The sequence below is a fragment of the Cyclopterus lumpus genome, chromosome 1 (assembly GCF_009769545.1).
Source record: "Cyclopterus lumpus isolate fCycLum1 chromosome 1, fCycLum1.pri, whole genome shotgun sequence".
NCBI classification, from domain to species: domain Eukaryota; kingdom Metazoa; phylum Chordata; class Actinopteri; order Perciformes; family Cyclopteridae; genus Cyclopterus; species Cyclopterus lumpus.
The window spans coordinates 14,951,350-14,970,846 of record NC_046966.1 but is presented as its reverse complement, the minus strand read 5'-3'; the positions used below and the strand labels follow the sequence as shown (position 1 = coordinate 14,970,846).

The 19,497-nt window shown below is 38.8% G+C and overlaps 3 protein-coding genes across 4 annotated transcripts in view; 2 read left to right on the top strand and 1 right to left on the bottom strand.

The window, feature by feature from the left end:
• Nucleotides 1-3,563, top strand: part of LOC117730462 (glutamate receptor 2-like) — a 46,181-nt gene extending 42,618 nt beyond the window's left edge. The window contains exon 20 of one of the 2 annotated variants that reach the window (XM_034532189.1): nt 399-3,563. Coding sequence is in view for 1 of the 2 variants with exons in the window: in XM_034532195.1 (XP_034388086.1) it covers nt 399-533 (135 nt within the window). In the remaining variant the exon portion in view is untranslated. The remainder of the gene's footprint in view (nt 1-398) is intronic. The other variant, XM_034532195.1, reaches the window with a different exon arrangement.
• Nucleotides 3,564-6,093: 2,530 nt separating this feature from the next.
• LOC117736377 (zinc finger protein 239-like) lies at nt 6,094-12,098 on the bottom strand. The gene is made up of 3 exons (XM_034541682.1): nt 11,838-12,098; nt 8,950-9,035; nt 6,094-8,078 (listed from the first exon to the last, which is right to left on the bottom strand). The coding sequence occupies exons 2-3, from the start codon at nt 8,965-8,967 to the stop codon at nt 6,951-6,953; spliced, it is 1,146 nt and encodes a 381-aa protein (XP_034397573.1). The 5' UTR covers nt 8,968-9,035; nt 11,838-12,098; the 3' UTR covers nt 6,094-6,950.
• A 331-nt stretch (nt 12,099-12,429) lies between these two features.
• Nucleotides 12,430-17,445, top strand: LOC117736310 (elongation factor 1-alpha 1-like). The gene is made up of 8 exons (XM_034541563.1): nt 12,430-12,520; nt 14,270-14,424; nt 14,633-14,812; nt 15,124-15,420; nt 16,156-16,306; nt 16,591-16,847; nt 16,921-17,155; nt 17,321-17,445. The coding sequence occupies exons 2-8, from the start codon at nt 14,281-14,283 to the stop codon at nt 17,443-17,445; spliced, it is 1,389 nt and encodes a 462-aa protein (XP_034397454.1). The 5' UTR covers nt 12,430-12,520; nt 14,270-14,280.
• Nucleotides 17,446-19,497: the final 2,052 nt, after the last annotated feature.

Sequence of the window (19,497 nt, the reverse complement as noted above, 5' to 3'; positions counted from 1 at the left end):
ATATGCAAAACTTAAGTTAAGTTTAAGAACGTGTTTTGACACATTGTCGATTATGAAACTCGAATATGGGATGAGACTGACATGGGTACTGACTGAAAATCTTGAAATGTGGACTTAAACATACTGTAGTCAATCAAACCTGATGCCACCACACTGTGTTTCAGACATGTAATGTAAGTCTGAAGCACAAAGGTTATGGCAGCACTTTATCAAAATGAATAAGTCAATTGGAAATCTGGTGGCAACAATCCAGTCCATGTGTTGTCTGAGCAATATTTTAATAAACAAATGTCAGCAGTGTGCACAGACTTCTAAAAGGGGCAGTGGCTTAATGAATGCATGTACCATGTTGGCGTTAATGATTAAAACATGTTTAACATATTTTTTTTCTTGTACAGATGAAATTCACAGATGCAATGCGCTCCAAAGCTCGTCTATCCATCACAGGATCGACCAGTGAGAATGGTCGTGTCCCAGTGGCTTACCTCCGTCCAGGATTACCCATGAGCCTCAGCATGACTGATCTGTCCTGACCACACCCAAGCCAGTGCCTTACAGCCAATCGACACACATCCTCCCTTCCCCTCTGAAAGTGAGTGGAAATGCTTGTCATCTTCTTCGGTGACCAATTACCACTCACCGTGGGTGATTTGCCCTGAATTTCAATCCGGAGTTTAGCCAATCATATCTCTCTGAGGACTCCTGATCTGCTCTTTAACATCTAGCCCTAAAAGACTGGACAGATGTTGTCCTCCCTTTACTTGGCTGTCAGGCTTTAGCAAAGACCTGCCCACCAACGAAGTGAATCACTTGACCATCACTGAGAAAGATGGCTGGTCATTTACAAATTCATGAAAAACAATCAAGCACAGTGGACAGTTTTCTAAACAAACACACATCATTGTTTCGTAGATTTTTGCCATGGAGGCTATAGAAACTAAGGACAACGGTGATGCTGACGTTAACGCAATAACAACATTAATCAGGGATGTGATCAGGAATTGTGGGTCTAAAAGCAGAATCTCTTTTAAACGAGTGCTATGAAAAAAACCTGACGTCCTGAAAATTTGCATCCATGACAAAATTGTAATTGTGATAGAAAATTATGATAATGATGTTATTGATCTTAATTGTTTTCCTTATTTCTGCCTGAATATCCCTAATTATTAGAGACCCAAGAGATGCATGGACTGACACACACATACATACATACACACACACACACATACACACACACACACACAAAACCACCGGTATGAATACATACACTATACACAGGGATGGGTAAAAACTAATCAAATTGTATGTTGATGCAAAATAATGTACACTATTTAATCCCCTTTGTGTAGGATGTGAGCATTGACTTTAGTAACAGAGTGGTAGCATTAAAGACCACCAAACAAATGCACCCTGGGGACGCTGGGAATAACTAAGTTGAGAACAACATGTAGACTGCACCAGTTGTAAGCCATCCCAACAGTTAAAAAAACACTATAAATAAAGAAATCTTAGAGCCAAAATGCATTAACTTAACAAGTATTTATACACAAATATAGTACTACATTTGGTACATTAATTCATTATTAAATTGATAAATTATTGGTGTATCCTATTACATTTTGTTGTGTCTTAAACTGCCTTTACTCACAGGTTGCTCCTGTTTATGTGTTATAGCTTATTAACATTCAAAATATTAGTTTTGGTTGTTTGAAGCACACAGCTCCTCTTCTAAAATGGTATTATCAAATAACTTTTTAACTACTTTTAATGTCCAGTATTAACAACAACATGACATGTATTACATTAGTTTTGTAATATATTTTATAGAGAAGGGTCAGCCATCAGTCATCAGACTGGAGATTGACAGGAACGTAGCGATTTCTAAATTGGGTTGAATATGAGAGAAACTCACTCACAAACTCAGAGCTCAAATTTAATACCCGCCCACTTTGGAAATTTATTGTAGAAAAATTGTCAGGATATAGTCGACCTGATTGGGGTTATATTCAATGTTTAATAACGCTGCGTTTGTCTACGGTTGGGTTCAGTTACCGAACATGTCAGGTGTATCTGGTTTCAGGTCAGTTTCAGACCGTTTTGTTAGGTAAAGCTTCAGGCCAGGTGCAGTTTTTTTTTTTTAATACTGTATATATAATTTATGAAGAAATCTCTTGGTTGCAAGTAGATACACAAAGAGACAACGTTACATTGCACGAGCTGACCTAATGGTAAAGTCACAGTATGTTCAAATGCTTTGTCTAGCCAAATTCTCTTTTACTAAATCTAAATTTAAAATGTCATCTTGCAAGAGACTTAGCTGACTTTATTCAAACCAATACCACCATTACTGTTGATCGCTGCTTTCTCTGCGATGCTGTTAAAGGATCTGTAAACAAATCTGTATAATTTCATCCCATTTAAATACAACTCAGCTCAAGAAAGCCAAACCTTTGAGTCCCAGTTAGCGTCATTAAACTTCTACCGTATGTGGAAATCCCCTGTTCTTATAAAATAACAAGATGATGATAAAGATAAATGAACACAATCAGACTTTTTCAAAAGTTCTACCCTAATAGTGCCCATTCAAGTCATTTTTTAAAATCTCTTTGCATTAAGATAACATCACTCGGGCATCATCAGGGTATGTTTCTATATATGTATGTATATATTAATATACTTAAAATACTTGTGAGACATGTTTCCCATCCCTGTTTATAGGTCATTACACCCATACAGACACAAACACACATCCCCATCACATATACAGTACATCAATACACACTGACATACAGTATCACACATGAGCCACACATTTTGCACGTGCACATGCACATAGTATTGTCATGTGAGTTCTGAAGCCAACTGGATGAAGTGCCAAACAGAATGAGAACCAATCAGAGCTCTCCATGCTCAGCCAATGGCAGCTGCTGATACTGAAACCTGAGCCAATAGGAGCGCTCACTGCTGTGAGGTGGACAAGAAACTGTGAACAAAGACCTTTGTTTTAATACATATACTGCACTGATGATGGCAACGGAGGCGAGGAGGACGGAGAGAGGACGAAGAGAACGTTTGCATGTCACTTTGAGTTTTTTCTTTCAGACGAACTTGTCAGCCTGAAGCTTTGTGCCTGGCTGAATTTTAGTGTTTAATAATGATAGTAATAAGAATAATATTAACAATATTAATTGCAGTATTAATGTGGTTCTTGTTATGTATAGTGTATGTTTTTAAGAACTCAAAAATTTATTTGTGCTGTTAGTTAGAAGCAAGCCAGTTAGCTGAAAAGCTTCTCCCACTACATGATAAATGCCCCAGACGTGATCAACATCTGGTTTAAGCTAAGCTGAAAATGTCAAGGGATCTACTTCCTTTTCTTCTCATGGACTCATATAATTTTTGCAATGCCCACATGTTGTAATTATCAGAGATATTTTGATGGTGTTATAATCAAGTGATAAGGAGTTACCACGGGATGGCTCCCAAACATGTCAACCACTGAGAGAAATGTGGAAATGATCACCTTCACTTTGCTTCATTTTCTATTAAACTCATCGACTTTGACCAACATCTTGTTAGTTGCTTTTCAACAGAGCAAATTAAGTATTGGATTAATGGACTACCAAATCTACCAGTGTTTTTTGTTTTTTGTTTTTTTTACAAATATTAACAGATCATTTCTGCGTGATTTGACATTTTTCAGTATATATTAAACATGCCTGGGTGGTGAATTTGACGGGAGATCATTGTTTATATTTCCTTACACCTTACATATCCTAAAATCCACCGGGAAGTTTTTGTGCCTAAACTTAACCAAACCTTTTATCCAGTCTAGCACCGAATGCACAAGTGCAAATAATTTTCGAAAGGCAGTGCATAGAAGAGCAGAATATAAGTACAAGCAGTTAACCTGGAAACGACTCTATCCTACATCAGAATGTTAACAATTGAGATATATATATATATATATATATATATATATATATATATATATATACACACTATAAGCGCTAGAATCCGATTAAAGTAACAAAACTTTCAAAGACGCACTGAACTTTTCATTCATTCTTCTCTACTGTAAAGTGTTTGCTTATAACGCCTTCAGTCAATGCCAGAATCCCCATGAGATGCCCTTTGGTGGACAGGTCTGTGGTGCATCTGACCCTGATGTAGGAGACTGGGGTTCACATCCTGATGAAGACCATCAATTAAAGCTCCACTGTGGAGTTTTTGTAAACAAATAAAGTTTATTTCATTCTTTAGTGTCACTCACTAAACGTATTGTGTATCCTTGGGGGTCAAACAAACATGATGAATCCATCTCCTTCCTCATGAAACATTTACAACGCTAATATTTGGAATATTTTAAAACCTGCATTGTTTACTTGCCAGAAGTCTTCTCCTTTTCTGTCTTGTTGCATTTATGCATTCTTTGTCACATCACACATTACAGTGCAATAGTGTTTTGCAGGAAAGACCCACATGCTTGTGTGCATGCATGTGAGCACCAAATCATTGCTCCATATCACAATAGTGCTCTTTTCCTAATCATAATAAGTCACCTAACCTTAACGATTGTTTAAGGGATAAGTGTGGAGTTACTCTATAGTTGTCTTATCGTCAACAAATCCCAAAATAGGGAGCAAAACCAACAATATTTTGGTCTATCTTTCAATACCCTTTGACCTGTTTGATTCTCTCAGCTCAGTGTTTTCGTGATAATGAAGAAATATGTCCCCCAGTCCAACAGTGTGGCTCATCAATGTGTTGTGGATCATTTAAACAACAATGGAGATCTATGACGCACAAATATATATCAAACACAATAGTTGTTAGTGTGAATTATTTCCAGTTTGTCTGCACACACAATGTGTGGAAAAGATGAAACATATAGAATATCTTCAGAATGATACTTTAACCAGTGGTCTATGAATTTAAGCCAATGTGATGTCAACTTGTACATTTTGAAATGAATAACTTTGCTATTTTTTGGGGGGTTTGAAACATAGAACCGCTATGACCTCTTAAGAATCAGCAATAAATGCAATCACCTTTTATTTGACTGCAAGCGGATTACGTCAGTTTGCCAGGATCAGTTTGGGTAGTGAGATAAGATGTATTTACAGAAACTGGTTTGGAGCAAATAAATTAGGCGACGCAAAGTGCAGTTTTGTTTGAAGTTGGCTATAATCTACCACAATATAGTTAGAAGAAGTTTGCAAACCGTAAAACAAAAGTCACCTCGGCCAATTAACTGTTGGACACAACCTGACCTGCCAGATGGTGTGTTACACAGAACCATCTAAGAAGCCGTCATTTGAAAGAGGCGCTTTCAAAAAATATGTGGCAGGTGATTGGCTCAACCATCTGCCAATCGAAGTCAGTCGGTAGAAGAGCAAAAACATCTTTGTTGTCGAGAAAAGCCCTCAGTGTCGTTCTTTGCTCTTCTTTCAATGAAGAAATACTCTCCAGTTCTGATATAACTCATGCTAGCAGCAAAAGAAATGCAGAAAGTGCCTCATTGATAAATAAGCCTTGAATTTACAAGCTACCTTATGACTTCCAATGAAAACAATTCTAAGATGTTGATGTGATGTATTAGTGGTCATTAATTCAAACATTTATTCCAACAAATATTAATATATTCCATTTATTATTGACTTCAATTTCCATCCTCCATGGTATCACAGACAAAATACTACATGATATAATATACACAATAGACAAAACAGGCATTACGCTGTAACTGTTTTTAATTGTTAGGAACGTGAGTTTCAGTTTATTGACCACTTGCAAACTTTAAATGGCACAAGTGTCGCTCCATCACTCAAGCTGTGACCGTCTCACATTTTGTTTCAGATGTCTCCAATTAAATGGACAGTTATCCTCAGCCCAGCGAGGTCTGACAGTTATCAGCCATACGTGTTACTACTACCAGGTGGAGCCAACGTGAGACATATGTCTCCAATAAGACATATAGCGCCTTTAATTTGTTGATAGTATTTCCCATTCTTTGGTATATAAAATATATATATATATATATATATATATATATATATAAAAATAACTTTTGAATACAGGAGACCAGAATAATTGAGAATTATACAATAACTCAACTAATAATACATATCCTTTACCACATTTAAGTTAAATAACATGCGTCTAACATTCTTTGTTTTAATCTAAAATAAACTTTATATTAACGCAAAGTCAAACTCCTCCGGCTTGAATCTTATCACAGTGGTCTTTGTTCCTCGGTGACGCTGAGGGTTGTTTCAATGAGTCAATAGGATATTGATGACTGACGCTGGAGTGTCAGGTTCTCTCTGTGACCTGACTTCCAGATTCCTACAAATGAAATGTTGGCCTTAATATCTTCCCTAAAGTAATCAGTCTCTGAGTTATCAATATTAGTGTCACATTCTGCTAACACATGTTAACATGAGCTGTGTGATATGACAATTAGAAAGCTAGTGGTGAACTTAAAATCAGTTAATGGTAAAAAAACAAAAACAGCTTTTCACAAATATCTAACAAGATAACATGATTCAACTCACTTTATAACAGTGTCTGTCACTATGTCTTTGATAGTAATATTTTTTTAGGCTTCTTAAAAGACCACTTTTTTTTTATTATTTCAAAGCTCTTTTTCCCCCTGCTCCTTAAGAGTAGCAGAGTAGCATATGGATGTTTATTGTCATTGTAAAAGGATACAACGAAAGAGGTTCAAGTCTGGTGCTAAATTTGTATATTACTTTAAAATCCCTTGAAAAGACCAAAACCAACAATTAATGTATCCAACTAACAAGAATTGTGTGTGTCCAAAGTCTAATATCTTATTCCTCTGTGCAATAAAGCTCAACTGTTGTCTAAAAACTATTACGACCACAAACAAAGCCACACTGTTGCACTTGCGACATGTCCACTAATTACCATGAACAAACTGCCGTTTATTTAGTTTCTTGTTGCTTGTCGTTTGTTGGTTCTGTTGGTGAGCAACTCAGTTGTGCTTCTTGGTTACACACAGTTGAACTCTCATCTATAAGGTCTTCATCTATTGCAATGCAGCGGTGTTTCTTCAAGGATTGGGATCGAGTAAATAGTCTCTTGCACTGTGAACACCAGTATGGTTTCTCTCCAGTGTGCACACGCAGGTGTCGGCTGTAACTGTATGAACTATTGAAAGATTTCCCACATTGGTCACAGCTGTATGGTTGCTCTCCAGTGTGGATACGGAGGTGACGCATGTAGTTACTTAGACGACCAAAACCTTTCCCACATTCTTTACACTGGTACGGCTTCTCTCCAGTGTGCGTACGTACATGTTGTTTATACGTTTTTGAAATGGAGAAGCTTTTCTTACACAGTTCACAGCTGAAAGGTTTTTCTCCGGTGTGGATACGCAAATGTGATTTGTAATTACCCAACTGAGAGAAGCTCCTCCCACACTGGTTACAGCAGTATGGTTTCTCTCCTGAGTGAACACGCAGGTGTATCTTGTAACTACTTACGTCACTGAAACTCTTGTCACATTGGCCACACTCGTACGGTTTCTCTCCAGTGTGGTTACGCAGATGCAGACTGAAATGCCCTGACTGCGTAAAACTCTTTCCACAAAAGTCACACTGGTACGGCTTCTCTCCGCTGTGGCTTAGCTGGTGTCGCTTGTATGAACTTAAAAAACTAAAACTTTTCGGACACTGGTCACAGCAGTATGGCTTTTCTTTAGTGTGGACACGCATGTGTATCTTGTAAATACTGAAGTAACTGAAAGTCTTTTCACATTGGTCACACTGGTACGGTCCAGTGTGGTCGCGCAGATGTTTCCTATATGAACTATGATCGCTGAAATGCCTCTCACATTGTTCACAGCAGTATGTATTTTCTTCAGTGTGGGTCTGCAAGTGTATATTGTAGGCATCAAGTCGGCTGAAACTGCTGCCGCATTGTTCACACACGTACACTTTCTCCGCAGTGTGAGTGAGTTCATGTTTCCTTAAACTGCAAAACCGACTGAAAGATTTCCCACACTTCTGACACTGATGGAGTCTGCTGCTGTCTGTGTCCGCCTGTTTCAACTGAGAAAAGAGGGAGAAATAAAGGTCAGTGGGGAGGACTTGATAAAATGCTCCGTACTATATGGAAGTCACATAAACAATATATTGTAAATTGTCAGATAAATACCATAGTTCACTGATTGGAGAGAGAACTGTGCCTTTATTAAAAGACTACAGAGTGCCAAACCATGTTTCATGTCCTGAATTAGACAGCAGAGGAGGCGAGGCAGGTGTTCAGAGAGGGATCTGGTGGTTCTTGCCAAGACAGATGTAACGGTGCTTAATCTTTCTTTTAAATGCCATTTCATTATTTATTATGATAGAAATCCATTTAGTAAAAATACTTTTTAAATCTGTATGCTTTTGTTTTAGCTGACCCTCTTGTCGCATCTTACTTGCAATGCTCAACATTGATGAATGGTGGTTGTTGCTCTTCTCTGACATGTTTGTTGTGCTCACGTTCCTTCTTGGACTTTCTATGTTATGTTGGCTGGAAAACAATAAAGTAATGCAATACCACTGCTATGGTGTGTATCTTTGCTTTTTCCACTGATTATTTGTTTAAACCTTGTTTGAATTGTTTTGACTGGCAGTTTTCTGCTGAAGGCGGGGCTTAAGAAGTAATATAAGTTACTAATTTGTTTTCATTGTGAAGCTACACCACTGAAACAGTAGGAAATGTTTAGTTTTGTTGACAGAAAGAATGGAATAATGTAAATATTACATGGAAACCGTGTCTGTTAAATAAAGAAACTGAGAGCAGCAGAGTGGTAAGTATGAAATGACTGTTTAAGCTGATTTAATTGGCGCTTTAGCCATATCGGTGCAGCGGCGTGATGGTAGATGTCATGTGGTCATGACAACATATTGGATCATTTCTATTTGAGCTCACCACATCTGAAGAACTCATTTCACTGGCTTATTGGTGAAAGTGAATGTCCTCCAAATGCTTTTTCCTCCCGTCGGCACGTTCCAGTTCTAAAATCATAAAAAAAGAGAAAGAAACTGGTCAGAGCAGGGATGAAGAGAAGAGAAGTTGGCCGTAAAACTACCAGTGCGCTCTTCACATTGCTGACCCCGCGAGTTTGGCCCATTTAGTTTGTCGGTAAAAATGGCGTTGAGCGGCAGGGGATCATCTGGCTGTCGTTTTAGCTGCAAAAACATGAACCGATACATTACTATGAATCAGCTCAGCTCCTCCCCTCCTTCAGCCATTTTAAATAGGATTTGTGATTGTCGGCCTGTCATTATATCGGTATTTCTTTCCGAAAGTAGGCGGAAGAGTGTTGCAGGGAAGGGAGAGATTGACACTAAATCTTAGGTTGTTACATTACATGAATCAATCATTAGTAATTATCAACTGATTGCTTTTGTGAAAGTTTAGGCAAAATTGAATTATGTGCAAAAAGATGGTATGCAATATTGAAAAGGCCGAATCCCCACAATACAGCAATATTTATATTGAAAGTAGCTTTCACATTGTTTTTATGTTTCTATGTTGTATAGCAGTGGAGGACCAGAACAATTAAGGCAATAGCTGTATGGAGAGAAAACCACTCAGAGATGAAGGAAAGCATACCATCCAGTGGGGTCGTTGTGTTTTGGGTATCAGGTATGTAGTTATAACAGTTTGTTTACAGAATCCATCTGGTATTTTGGGGCAGGCACAATACTATTAATTATTTCAGTTTATCTACCTTTTTTCACTCCTTGCATACAAGCAATCTAAATCCTATAAAATGTGTACTTAACTTATATATTATATAAACACCTGTTTATGATAGTGGCTTCAGAGAACAGAAAGGAATGTAAGAACTATGATTTGCTGAATTGAGTTGCTCAGAGGAGCCACTTAAGATTCCTTAAACGGCCTCCCCAGACAACCAAATGGGTAAGTAGTATACTTTTATGTCAGACTCCAGGCATTGACTATTCCCTTAAAAACTCATCTCTGTCCAACCACATGGTGCATGAAAAACATAATAACTCATATGCAACTCTGTAGGAAAAACATTAATATGATATGTTTTTATGTAGAATTATAGAGGTCCAGTCTTAAATAATGAATCTGGTCCAAATCAAACAATTCTCTTTTTAATTAGTTGATTCATCTAATTCATAGATACTCATAAATAATTATTCTAAAGATATATTTTTTTTAATTCCACAAAATAAATACCCAAACTTGTTTGAATAATGTTTCAATATTTTATTCCTTCATTTTAAAAACAAATACAAAAATACTGACCATCAAATTTAAAAGGACACAGATTAATTGAATCATTGCATTTCATGGCCCTGAACTGGAGAGACCACTACTAACGCTGATGCACGTTACGAAAATCAACATGAGTATTTTTGTAATCTTGACAAATCACCACAGCTCTAGTCCACAGAATAAACTAAACTAAAATTAGACACATAACTATAAAGGAAATATTGCAATAGTTCGTTTCATCAGGCAGGGCCTAAGGGTGGCTGCATAAAATGTCCATTTAGCACTTTATTCCAGAGAAATATATCTTTAAACCTAATTGGTGGGTAAAGAAAAAAGTGAATAACTCTTCAGTAGATGAATCCTCTCAATAATGATTATCTATGAATTTTCCTCAAGCGCCATCCTCTGACAGAAATGTTTTATCTCTACTCTCTGACTTGTTTGCATTCCCCTGACATGCACCATGCCACCACTAAACTTTCCATCTCCCTTCGATATGACACAAAAGAGGTTATGTCATATATAGATGGCATATTTAGGGGCGGGTGGGACCAGGGATCGAACCGGCCGCAGTTACAGGACGACCACTCTACCCATGAGCCAAAGCCACCCCAGATCAAGAGATTGTACACTTTGCGTGTCTTAAGATACAAAGAGAGATCTTACTCTAACAACTTCAGTACAGCGTTGGAAAACTGTTTGCAACTAAAACAAATCTTCTGTATTTGTGTCAATGATCTAACCTGGGTTCCTCTTTAGATGCCATTAGCACGTACAAAACACACGCAAAAGCAATGGGAGATCCTGATGCACCAGGAGAGGATGGGTAGTGGCGGTATCTGCCATAGTACCAAACTACAGAGCAGCTTCTCCTCAGGCTTTCACAATCAACTCATCCAACATGCTTCATCGTTAAAAAAAAAAAGAAAAGAAAAAGGGACTGTATTTTGTTGCAACAATGTGTTGAACAATGACAATAAATGAACCTCGAAACTCTCCCTTCAAGGACCGCACATTTTTTCTTTGGCATAATTTGTAATAAGTACCTGGAGTTTCACTTTATTGCATTTTTTGTGTTAGTTTTTACTGTTGTCGCCTAAACAGATCCAGTCTCTGGTAAAAAAAGAAGATAAATAGTAAGAGCTGCTTTCCCCAATATGTATTTATGATGGAGAGTCTCATTACAGTTGAGCTTTAATAGTTATTTTAGAGGTTTTTATTTGAGTGTAAATGGCATAAGAATAGTATTTAAAATTATCAACAGCACATGTATTATGTAGCTAATACATCCCTAGTTTATACATCCATAAGGGGCTAGTTTACACATCCATACGGAGCTGGTGTACACGTCCATACTGGGCTGGTTCATTCTCGTGTATACGTCCATACTGGTTTAGCGCAGCAGCGGCCTCGCACAGCACATCCAAGCTAACACATACTAGCAGCGCGCAGCTGGACTCAAGCCGCTACATTTACATTATGAGACTGCTTCCTTAAATCCAGGGTGCGACCAATAACCACTAAGAAACCCAAACATACCAAGGAAACAGCGCAACTTATACCTTTTGCTATTCCAGTCTGTCTTCTACCAATTCCTGTGATGTTGCCACGCAAATATCACTAGCTTGGTACATCTTCTTCGTTGGTATTTAACGTCAGCCGTTATGTTTCATTGCTGCCATCTTCTGGAACTTGTCGGTTACTGTGTGACTTTCATTGTGGCTCACTATAAATATCTTGTATGATATGTATGTTATCGCCATTGTCCTCACGGTGTTGAACATCACTTCTCTTTAATGCTTATTATAGCTCCATTACCGAGTGCTTTGTTCTCTGTAAATAATGTTTTTGGGGATTTCTTTTTAATTACAATTGAATGATTATTCTATGTTGTGTTTTTTTATGTTTTCGTTCGGTTGCAATTCACAGCATAAAAGATAAGTGGGAAATGTATGATGCATGTGTGAAATAATGTGTCGAATAAGATATGTGCCTACAGTATTCTTTATGTAGTAGGAATTTAAAAAAAAAATGAAATCGCTGTAAACAAAAAATAGACTTCTGTTTTTGTTCACTGCTGGTTCATTTCTGTTATAGCAGCACTCCATCTAGTGGCCACACTTCGTAATTTCAGTAAATGACGCTTTCTACGCCAGCTGACATATGGTACATTGGCTAAGTCTGTGTCAGTCCAGCATCTCCGGTGTCATTGCAGTGAACCATTGAACGCACCACTGAAACAAAGGTAGGAAGGTATAAGAAACTTTTCCAATGTTAACACAACAGTTAACATGCTGTTTTTCAGTGTCCACGAACAGGCTGTTGCAAAGGGCTGCTGATATTAGGGATGTTTGTAATAACTGTTATGTACATTTATTAGACACTAAAATGAGAAATTATTAGCCTTAGTTGATTGTGTGTCTTTGATGTCATAGTAATTTGATTAAGGCGAGCGCGCGGGGGCGAGGGGGGGGGGGGGGGCTGTTTGCTGGCTACAGGCCTGTATGGCGCAGTTTCAGCGGATACATATTCCAGTGTACACTCACGCGGAAATATTCTCTGTCAATCATCAGCCGCCACAGAAAAACAAACAGAGCTGCGTAGCCGTCTGTGGATGACGAGACGTGCAGACAAAACTCTCAGTGGTCAACGCTGCTTCTTCATTGTGCCTCAATGCATCAATATCTTTTCCTTTTACTATACACGCAAACTTATCAGGAGATTGAGATCAACTAAAGGACATTTAAGTGAGTTGGGGACAGTCTTGTGGTGTATTATTATTATTATTATTATTATTATTATTATTATATATATATATATATATATATATATATATATATATATATATATATATACAATATATATGAACAGAGCAATTAACAGTCAGAGATAAAAACAAATTAAATCACGTTTACCTCTGTACCAAAATATGTTTCGATAACAAGTACTGTGATGAAGACCCAGTCAGATAAAGTTTAGCCAGCGCAGTTTTAAATCGTGCTCGTGTACGTGCCAAGGGCGCGTGACACTGTGGCAAAGTGGCGCAACAATCAACCGATGTATCTAGCTTTAATTAATTAGCAAACTCACTGATTGATTTCACTAGTTAACATCAGATGGTAATGGGATTGATAGATCCGATATATAATGATGTGATATGTCTCTGTGTTGAATTTTAATTTCGAATATATATATTTTCATTAAAATGAAATGATGAAAAGGAGGGAGTCATTATTCCATGTGCCCATTTTGGTAAATGTCAATGATTTGCTCATGATAACATTACACAAATAAAAGGTTCAGGTAAAGCCCCAATATCTAATGGTATGTCACTTAAACCTTAATATCCATATTATTATTTGAACTCTAGTTTTCCTGTTGTCTGAGCTTTAGTATCAGAAGGTAATGTATCTGTTACGGCAGCATTATAGTTGAAACCTATAAACCTAAAGTTTGTGCGGACTCGGAAGGGTAACCCAGTTTGATATGACAAAGTGCTGGCAATATTGTATTAACGTGGCTGTAACTGAAGTTAGTAGAGTCCTATAAGTAGCTAACTGATGTTATCTGTTTGCAAGTCAAGCAGAGGCTATAAAGTTATTGTCAGCCACATTTGGAACATTATTCCCTTAATTGCACACAATTCTGGTGCATCATTTTAAGGGATAATGATACTTGGAAAAATACTCTCATTGTACATTCACATGTGGAACAGTAATGTTACAAAAGAAAAATAAATGAACATTGACGCATTCATCTGATCAGAGACAATTTTATTTTCCTTACATTTTAGTTTGAAGCTTACTGCAGTGACACATACCTGCTGCACCTAACAGAGGTTGAACATGATCAGCAGTGAAGAGTTTGACTGACTGAACTTAAGCTTTTGAGCAACGAATAACTGCTCGGCATAGGTTGATTAGCCGCAGTGTGTCAGTGTGTACAATTGAAGTTTAAAATTACTTGTACTGTACTTACTTATATTATTTTCCAGGGTGAGCCGGTATGGGGAAAGAAAAGCTCCACATAAACATTGTGGTAATAGGACATGTCGACTCAGGCAAGTCCACCACCACCGGCCACCTCATCTACAAGTGTGGGGGCATTGACAAGAGAACAATTGAGAAGTTTGAAAAGGAAGCTGCAGAGGTAAGACTCATATTGTTCGCTTACAGTCAATACAAAATGTGGTCTTTGCTTTCCTACTGTGTAACTGCAGTTTCCTGAACAGGTGTTCTCGTACTACTGTATCCTGTTCTGTTTTACAGGTATTTAACTATCTGACGCTTTGGACAAAAGCATTTATCAAAGATAAAAGTTTGTTCAGCTAAATTTACATGTCTTTATTGTGCCCTAGATGGGAAAGGGTTCCTTCAAATACGCATGGGTTCTGGACAAGCTGAAGGCAGAGCGTGAGCGTGGCATCACCATTGACATCTCTCTTTGGAAGTTTGAGACCAGCAAGTACTACGTCACCATCATTGATGCTCCAGGACACAGGGACTTCATCAAGAACATGATCACTGGGACTTCTCAGGTAGAGGGAGAGTGGAAAGAAGAGTACACAATGAGAAAATGCATGACCAAGAGAGAAAAACAGGGGAGGAGGAGAACAGTTAAAAATACATAAGAAGGGACGGGAGAGCTAATTATTTCGGAAAGAAAGCATAAAACAGTTTTGGGGGAGCAGGAAATGAGAAAGTAAAGATGCCACAGCATACTTGGCAAGGATTGCGTTTGCTTTACTGAAACTAGTTGTTTTAGCAGACAACATGAGTTCAAAAAGTTGTGAAATTAATCTAAAGTTGGTCGAAAGCCTTAATATCTCCCTCTCCTCACCCCATTCAGGCCGACTGTGCCGTGCTGATCGTGGCTGCAGGCGTTGGTGAGTTTGAAGCTGGTATCTCAAAGAACGGGCAGACTCGTGAACACGCACTCCTTGCCTACACCCTGGGAGTAAAGCAACTCATTGTGGGCATCAACAAGATGGATTCCACTGAGCCCAACTACAGTCAGAAGCGCTACGAGGAGATTGTGAAGGAAGTCAGTACTTATATCAAGAAGATTGGCTACAACCCCGCACGGTGGCCTTTGTGCCCATCCTCCGGCTGGAACGGAGACAACATGCTGGAACCCAGCCCCAACGTGAGTCTACTAAGACCCAAAAGTAGAGTGGTATGCTGACAGCGTTTTACAGAGAAGGAATTAGATTGGTATGTCCTCACATAAATTTTAAGCTTAACATGGTGCAACTCCATTGTCTCTCTCTGCTTTTGTACTCTAAAAGGTCTAAAGGTGCTTTTAGACAGCGGGCGGTTTCTGCTCTGTCTTCTTCAGAGCAAACACAGTGGCAGCCATGTCACTCTTGTGACCGTGCACAGCTCTTTGATGCTGAGTTCATGATGGCTTTTTCAACTTGCTATCACAGCTTGCTGTGTAACCCTGGCAACCGCACAAACTAAAGCAAAGGAAATGAAAAAAGGACCTGACTTTTCCTGGTATCTGAGTTCACCAGAAGAGAAGAGACAGAGAGCAGCAACATCAGCTTTTGATTATCCACCATTTTAAGCCCACTCTATTTACTGTCGCTGGGTGATGAGCTCAAGCAAGGTGAAAAGCATCAGCCTGTGGTTGATCCGAGGTAGCCGGGAGCTGCAGTGGCGTAGTAGCAGTTCAGAAAACAGAACATTTATGTTGCTGGGCGGCTGCTGCTCACTGTCCGAGAGCACCTTAATTAACAGGAAAAAAGGTTCCTACATATTGTAAAGCTAAAATACACATGGAGACACACCACTTTTGCACCAAAAAAACATCTAAAGTGTGTGGTTGTACACTGTTGTACAGTCACAGTCAATCTCTTCTCTTCCTGTCTCTCAACAGATGACCTGGTTTAAGGGCTGGAAGATCAACCGTAAAGAAGGCAATGCCTCAGGCACCACACTGCTGGAAGCTCTGGATGCCATCCAGCCTCCCACGCGCCCCACTAACAAACCCCTCCGCCTGCCCCTGCAGGACGTCTATAAAATTGGAGGTGAGGGAGGTAATGGTGTGGGTGTCTATAAAGGTGATAGCTGTGCTATTAGCTGTTGGTAGATTGAACTTGACAGATGTAAGTGCTCTTATTCTAAAATGTCAGGAGTACCAGATTATATTTTGAATGTATTTTGGGAATTAGAGCACTCTGTGACAAAAACAGCAGAACTAAATTAGCTCTGGAAATAATTCCCTCTGTCTCTTTATGTCCACTCATGTCCTTTTTTTTCGGAGCACCGTCTTATTCATATTTACCAAGTTGCTAATCTTCCTCTCTGCCAGGCATTGGGACCGTACCAGTGGGCCGAGTAGAGACAGGAGTCCTAAAACCTGCCATGGTCGTGACCTTTGCACCTGTCAACGTGACCACTGAGGTCAAATCCGTGGAAATGCACCACGAGGCCCTGGACGAGGCGCTGCCTGGTGACAATGTGGGCTTCAACGTCAAGAATGTGTCAGTCAAGGATATTCGCCGTGGCAACGTGGCCGGAGACAGCAGAAACGACCCACCACAGGAGGCAGCCAGCTTCACCTCTCAGGTCAGCATACAGGGGCTTAGCAAATGATACTGACCAGAAAAAGATCAACTAATGAGTCTGTGCTGTTGTCCAGGTGATTATCCTGAACCACCCTGGTCAGATCAGTGCCGGCTACGCTCCCGTGCTGGACTGCCACACTGCACACATCGCTTGCAAATTTGCAGAGCTCAAGGAAAAGATTGACCGTCGGTCTGGTAAGAAGCTTGAAGACAACCCTAAGGCCCTGAAGTCTGGAGATGCTGCCATTGTGGACATGATCCCTGGCAAGCCCATGTGTGTGGAGAGCTTCTCTGAGTACCCGCCACTGGGTGAGTTACCCGCCGAGCATGCAGGCTTTCTGTTTGGGGGTCAACTGCAACTCTGTTACAATTTGTTGTTTCACTCAAATCAAACATTAAGCTTCACCTTAAACTCGCTGACAATGTGAACTTTAATTTTAATCCGAGGCAACAAATGTGTATTTTCCTTCTCAGGGAGGTTTGCCGTCCGTGACATGCGTCAGACTGTGGCAGTGGGAGTGATTAAAGGCGTGGAAAAGAAAGCCACCAGCAGCGGTAAGATCACCAAGTCTGCACAGAAGGCACAGAAGGTCAAATGAACGTTGTTCTGGGCTGCTGCCCCACACGCTCACCATGGCCGGAGACACACAAGCGCCCGGCACCTTCCGCACACATTAGTCAGCATCTGGTCTATTATCACAATGCATCGCAAAAGCAGGAGGAGGAAAAAAAAGAACTATCGAACTGTTAGTGATTAATGCGTCACCACACTGAAATTGCAATTGCATGTTTCCTGTTTGCAACTTAAAGAAACCAGTTTCAGAGACAGTCTGATGCCTGGAATCTTAATGCCTAGTGCTTTGCTCCACTTAAGCTCCCATGCAGTATCTCTGTTAAATGTAACTGTTGCAGTTTAGTTCATGCACTTTAATCACTGTTATTTATGCACACTTGTTCATAAAAGTAAAGATGTTTAAACAGAATGTCTTTGTTGATGGTATCATTGCTAAGTCTGTAGAATCTCACTCTTTCACTGAATGATGAGAAAGCGAAAGACAAACTCCTCATAGAATTTCCTTTATTGATGAATGAGAATAAAAGTTAACTTGCATGTCCATGACATTACAGGCTTCATAAATCTAACTGAGATTAGTGTGTAAGTATGTGCACATAATTTAAATAAATTAAAAGACACAAGACAGTAATGTTAATGTGTTTTATGCCCTGTAACAAAATTATCTTGGAAAAACAAAACAAAAAACTTAAAATTCCTTAACTCAGAACATTTACAAAGAGAGAAAATGAACACAGTGCAACAATCATTTCCGTTCGTAAGGAACCTAATTCTCTGGAAATTGTAACTATGGAGATTAACATGTACCACAAAAGCAAGGCACCAATATATTGTATGTACTCCACATGTTGAGGTCCTTTTACTTCTGATGCAATCAAGTTGAACCATACATTGTGATTTGTCTTAATGACATGGCATTTGTTTTAAGTATAGATTTGTATATGACAACCTCTTCATGCAAAATAAATGTAAATATCTGAAAGAAAGTAAAATCCACTAAGCAAATCCACAAAGCAAACTGACCCCAAGGCTCCTTCACATATATTCTGGTTCTTGATTTGGGTCTTTGTTGAGGTACTGCTAGCTAAAGTTGATTATTCACCATTTTTTTGATGCTTTATTTAACTGCCGTTTGTGGTGCTATAATTATTCACCTAATTCTGTCCCATGCAACAGGAATACATTCTGCTGCAAGTACACTTCAAGGAAGCTAAATAATTCCACATTACACTGTAAGAAAAAAGCAAACATTGACCATGACTTAAGTAAGATATTTTCATTTCATGTAAAACATGGTGGCAAAAAGCCAAATGCAATACACATTTAGATTTCTGAACATTTCTTTCAGTGAATCTATTTCTGAACCAAAACAAAGTGCTTTGTTTATATTCTGACAAAAAATCAAACTGATATTATGAACCAAGAAATGACATTCAAGATGTGTTTCAATTCATGGTTGTCATCAGCTGGAAAACTGGCTGGTGCATAATTGATCAGAGAATAAGCAACAACTGCTCCCTTCTTCTGTCTGAACTGCACCAAAGATTCCAACTTAGTGCCGGGCGATTTGACCAAAAATCTGTATCACAGTATTTTTTTAAGATTCTGGTAGTTTCACGACGTGACTGGGCCTTTATATAGGTTTATTATGTAGGCTTATTCTACAGTCATGAGTAAAAATAATATTTAAAAAAAACTAACATTTTAATGTCATGTATATACTGAAGGCTTTAATGATTATAGAATGTGCTAGGCCCCACACAATTAAACAATATATGAAGAAATCAGAATGCAGAACGTAAACTATTCTTATTGTGCAAACTGCAACATAGTAAAAACCAAAATGTTTTAAGATAGATAAAGCACTAAACTGACCACTGGTTGGTATAATGTCGGGATAACAGTTTGACCCTTTGGCTTCACTGGCCCTACTGAAAGCATGCTTTGTGCTGAGTTAACGGTTGTTGTGAGTCTTTAGCACGACTGGAAACAGAAGTGGCTACGTCGGATTTATTTTATAACCAAAAAAACTTCAAAAAAACAAACAGTTATGCTACTAGCTAGCAGCATCACATTC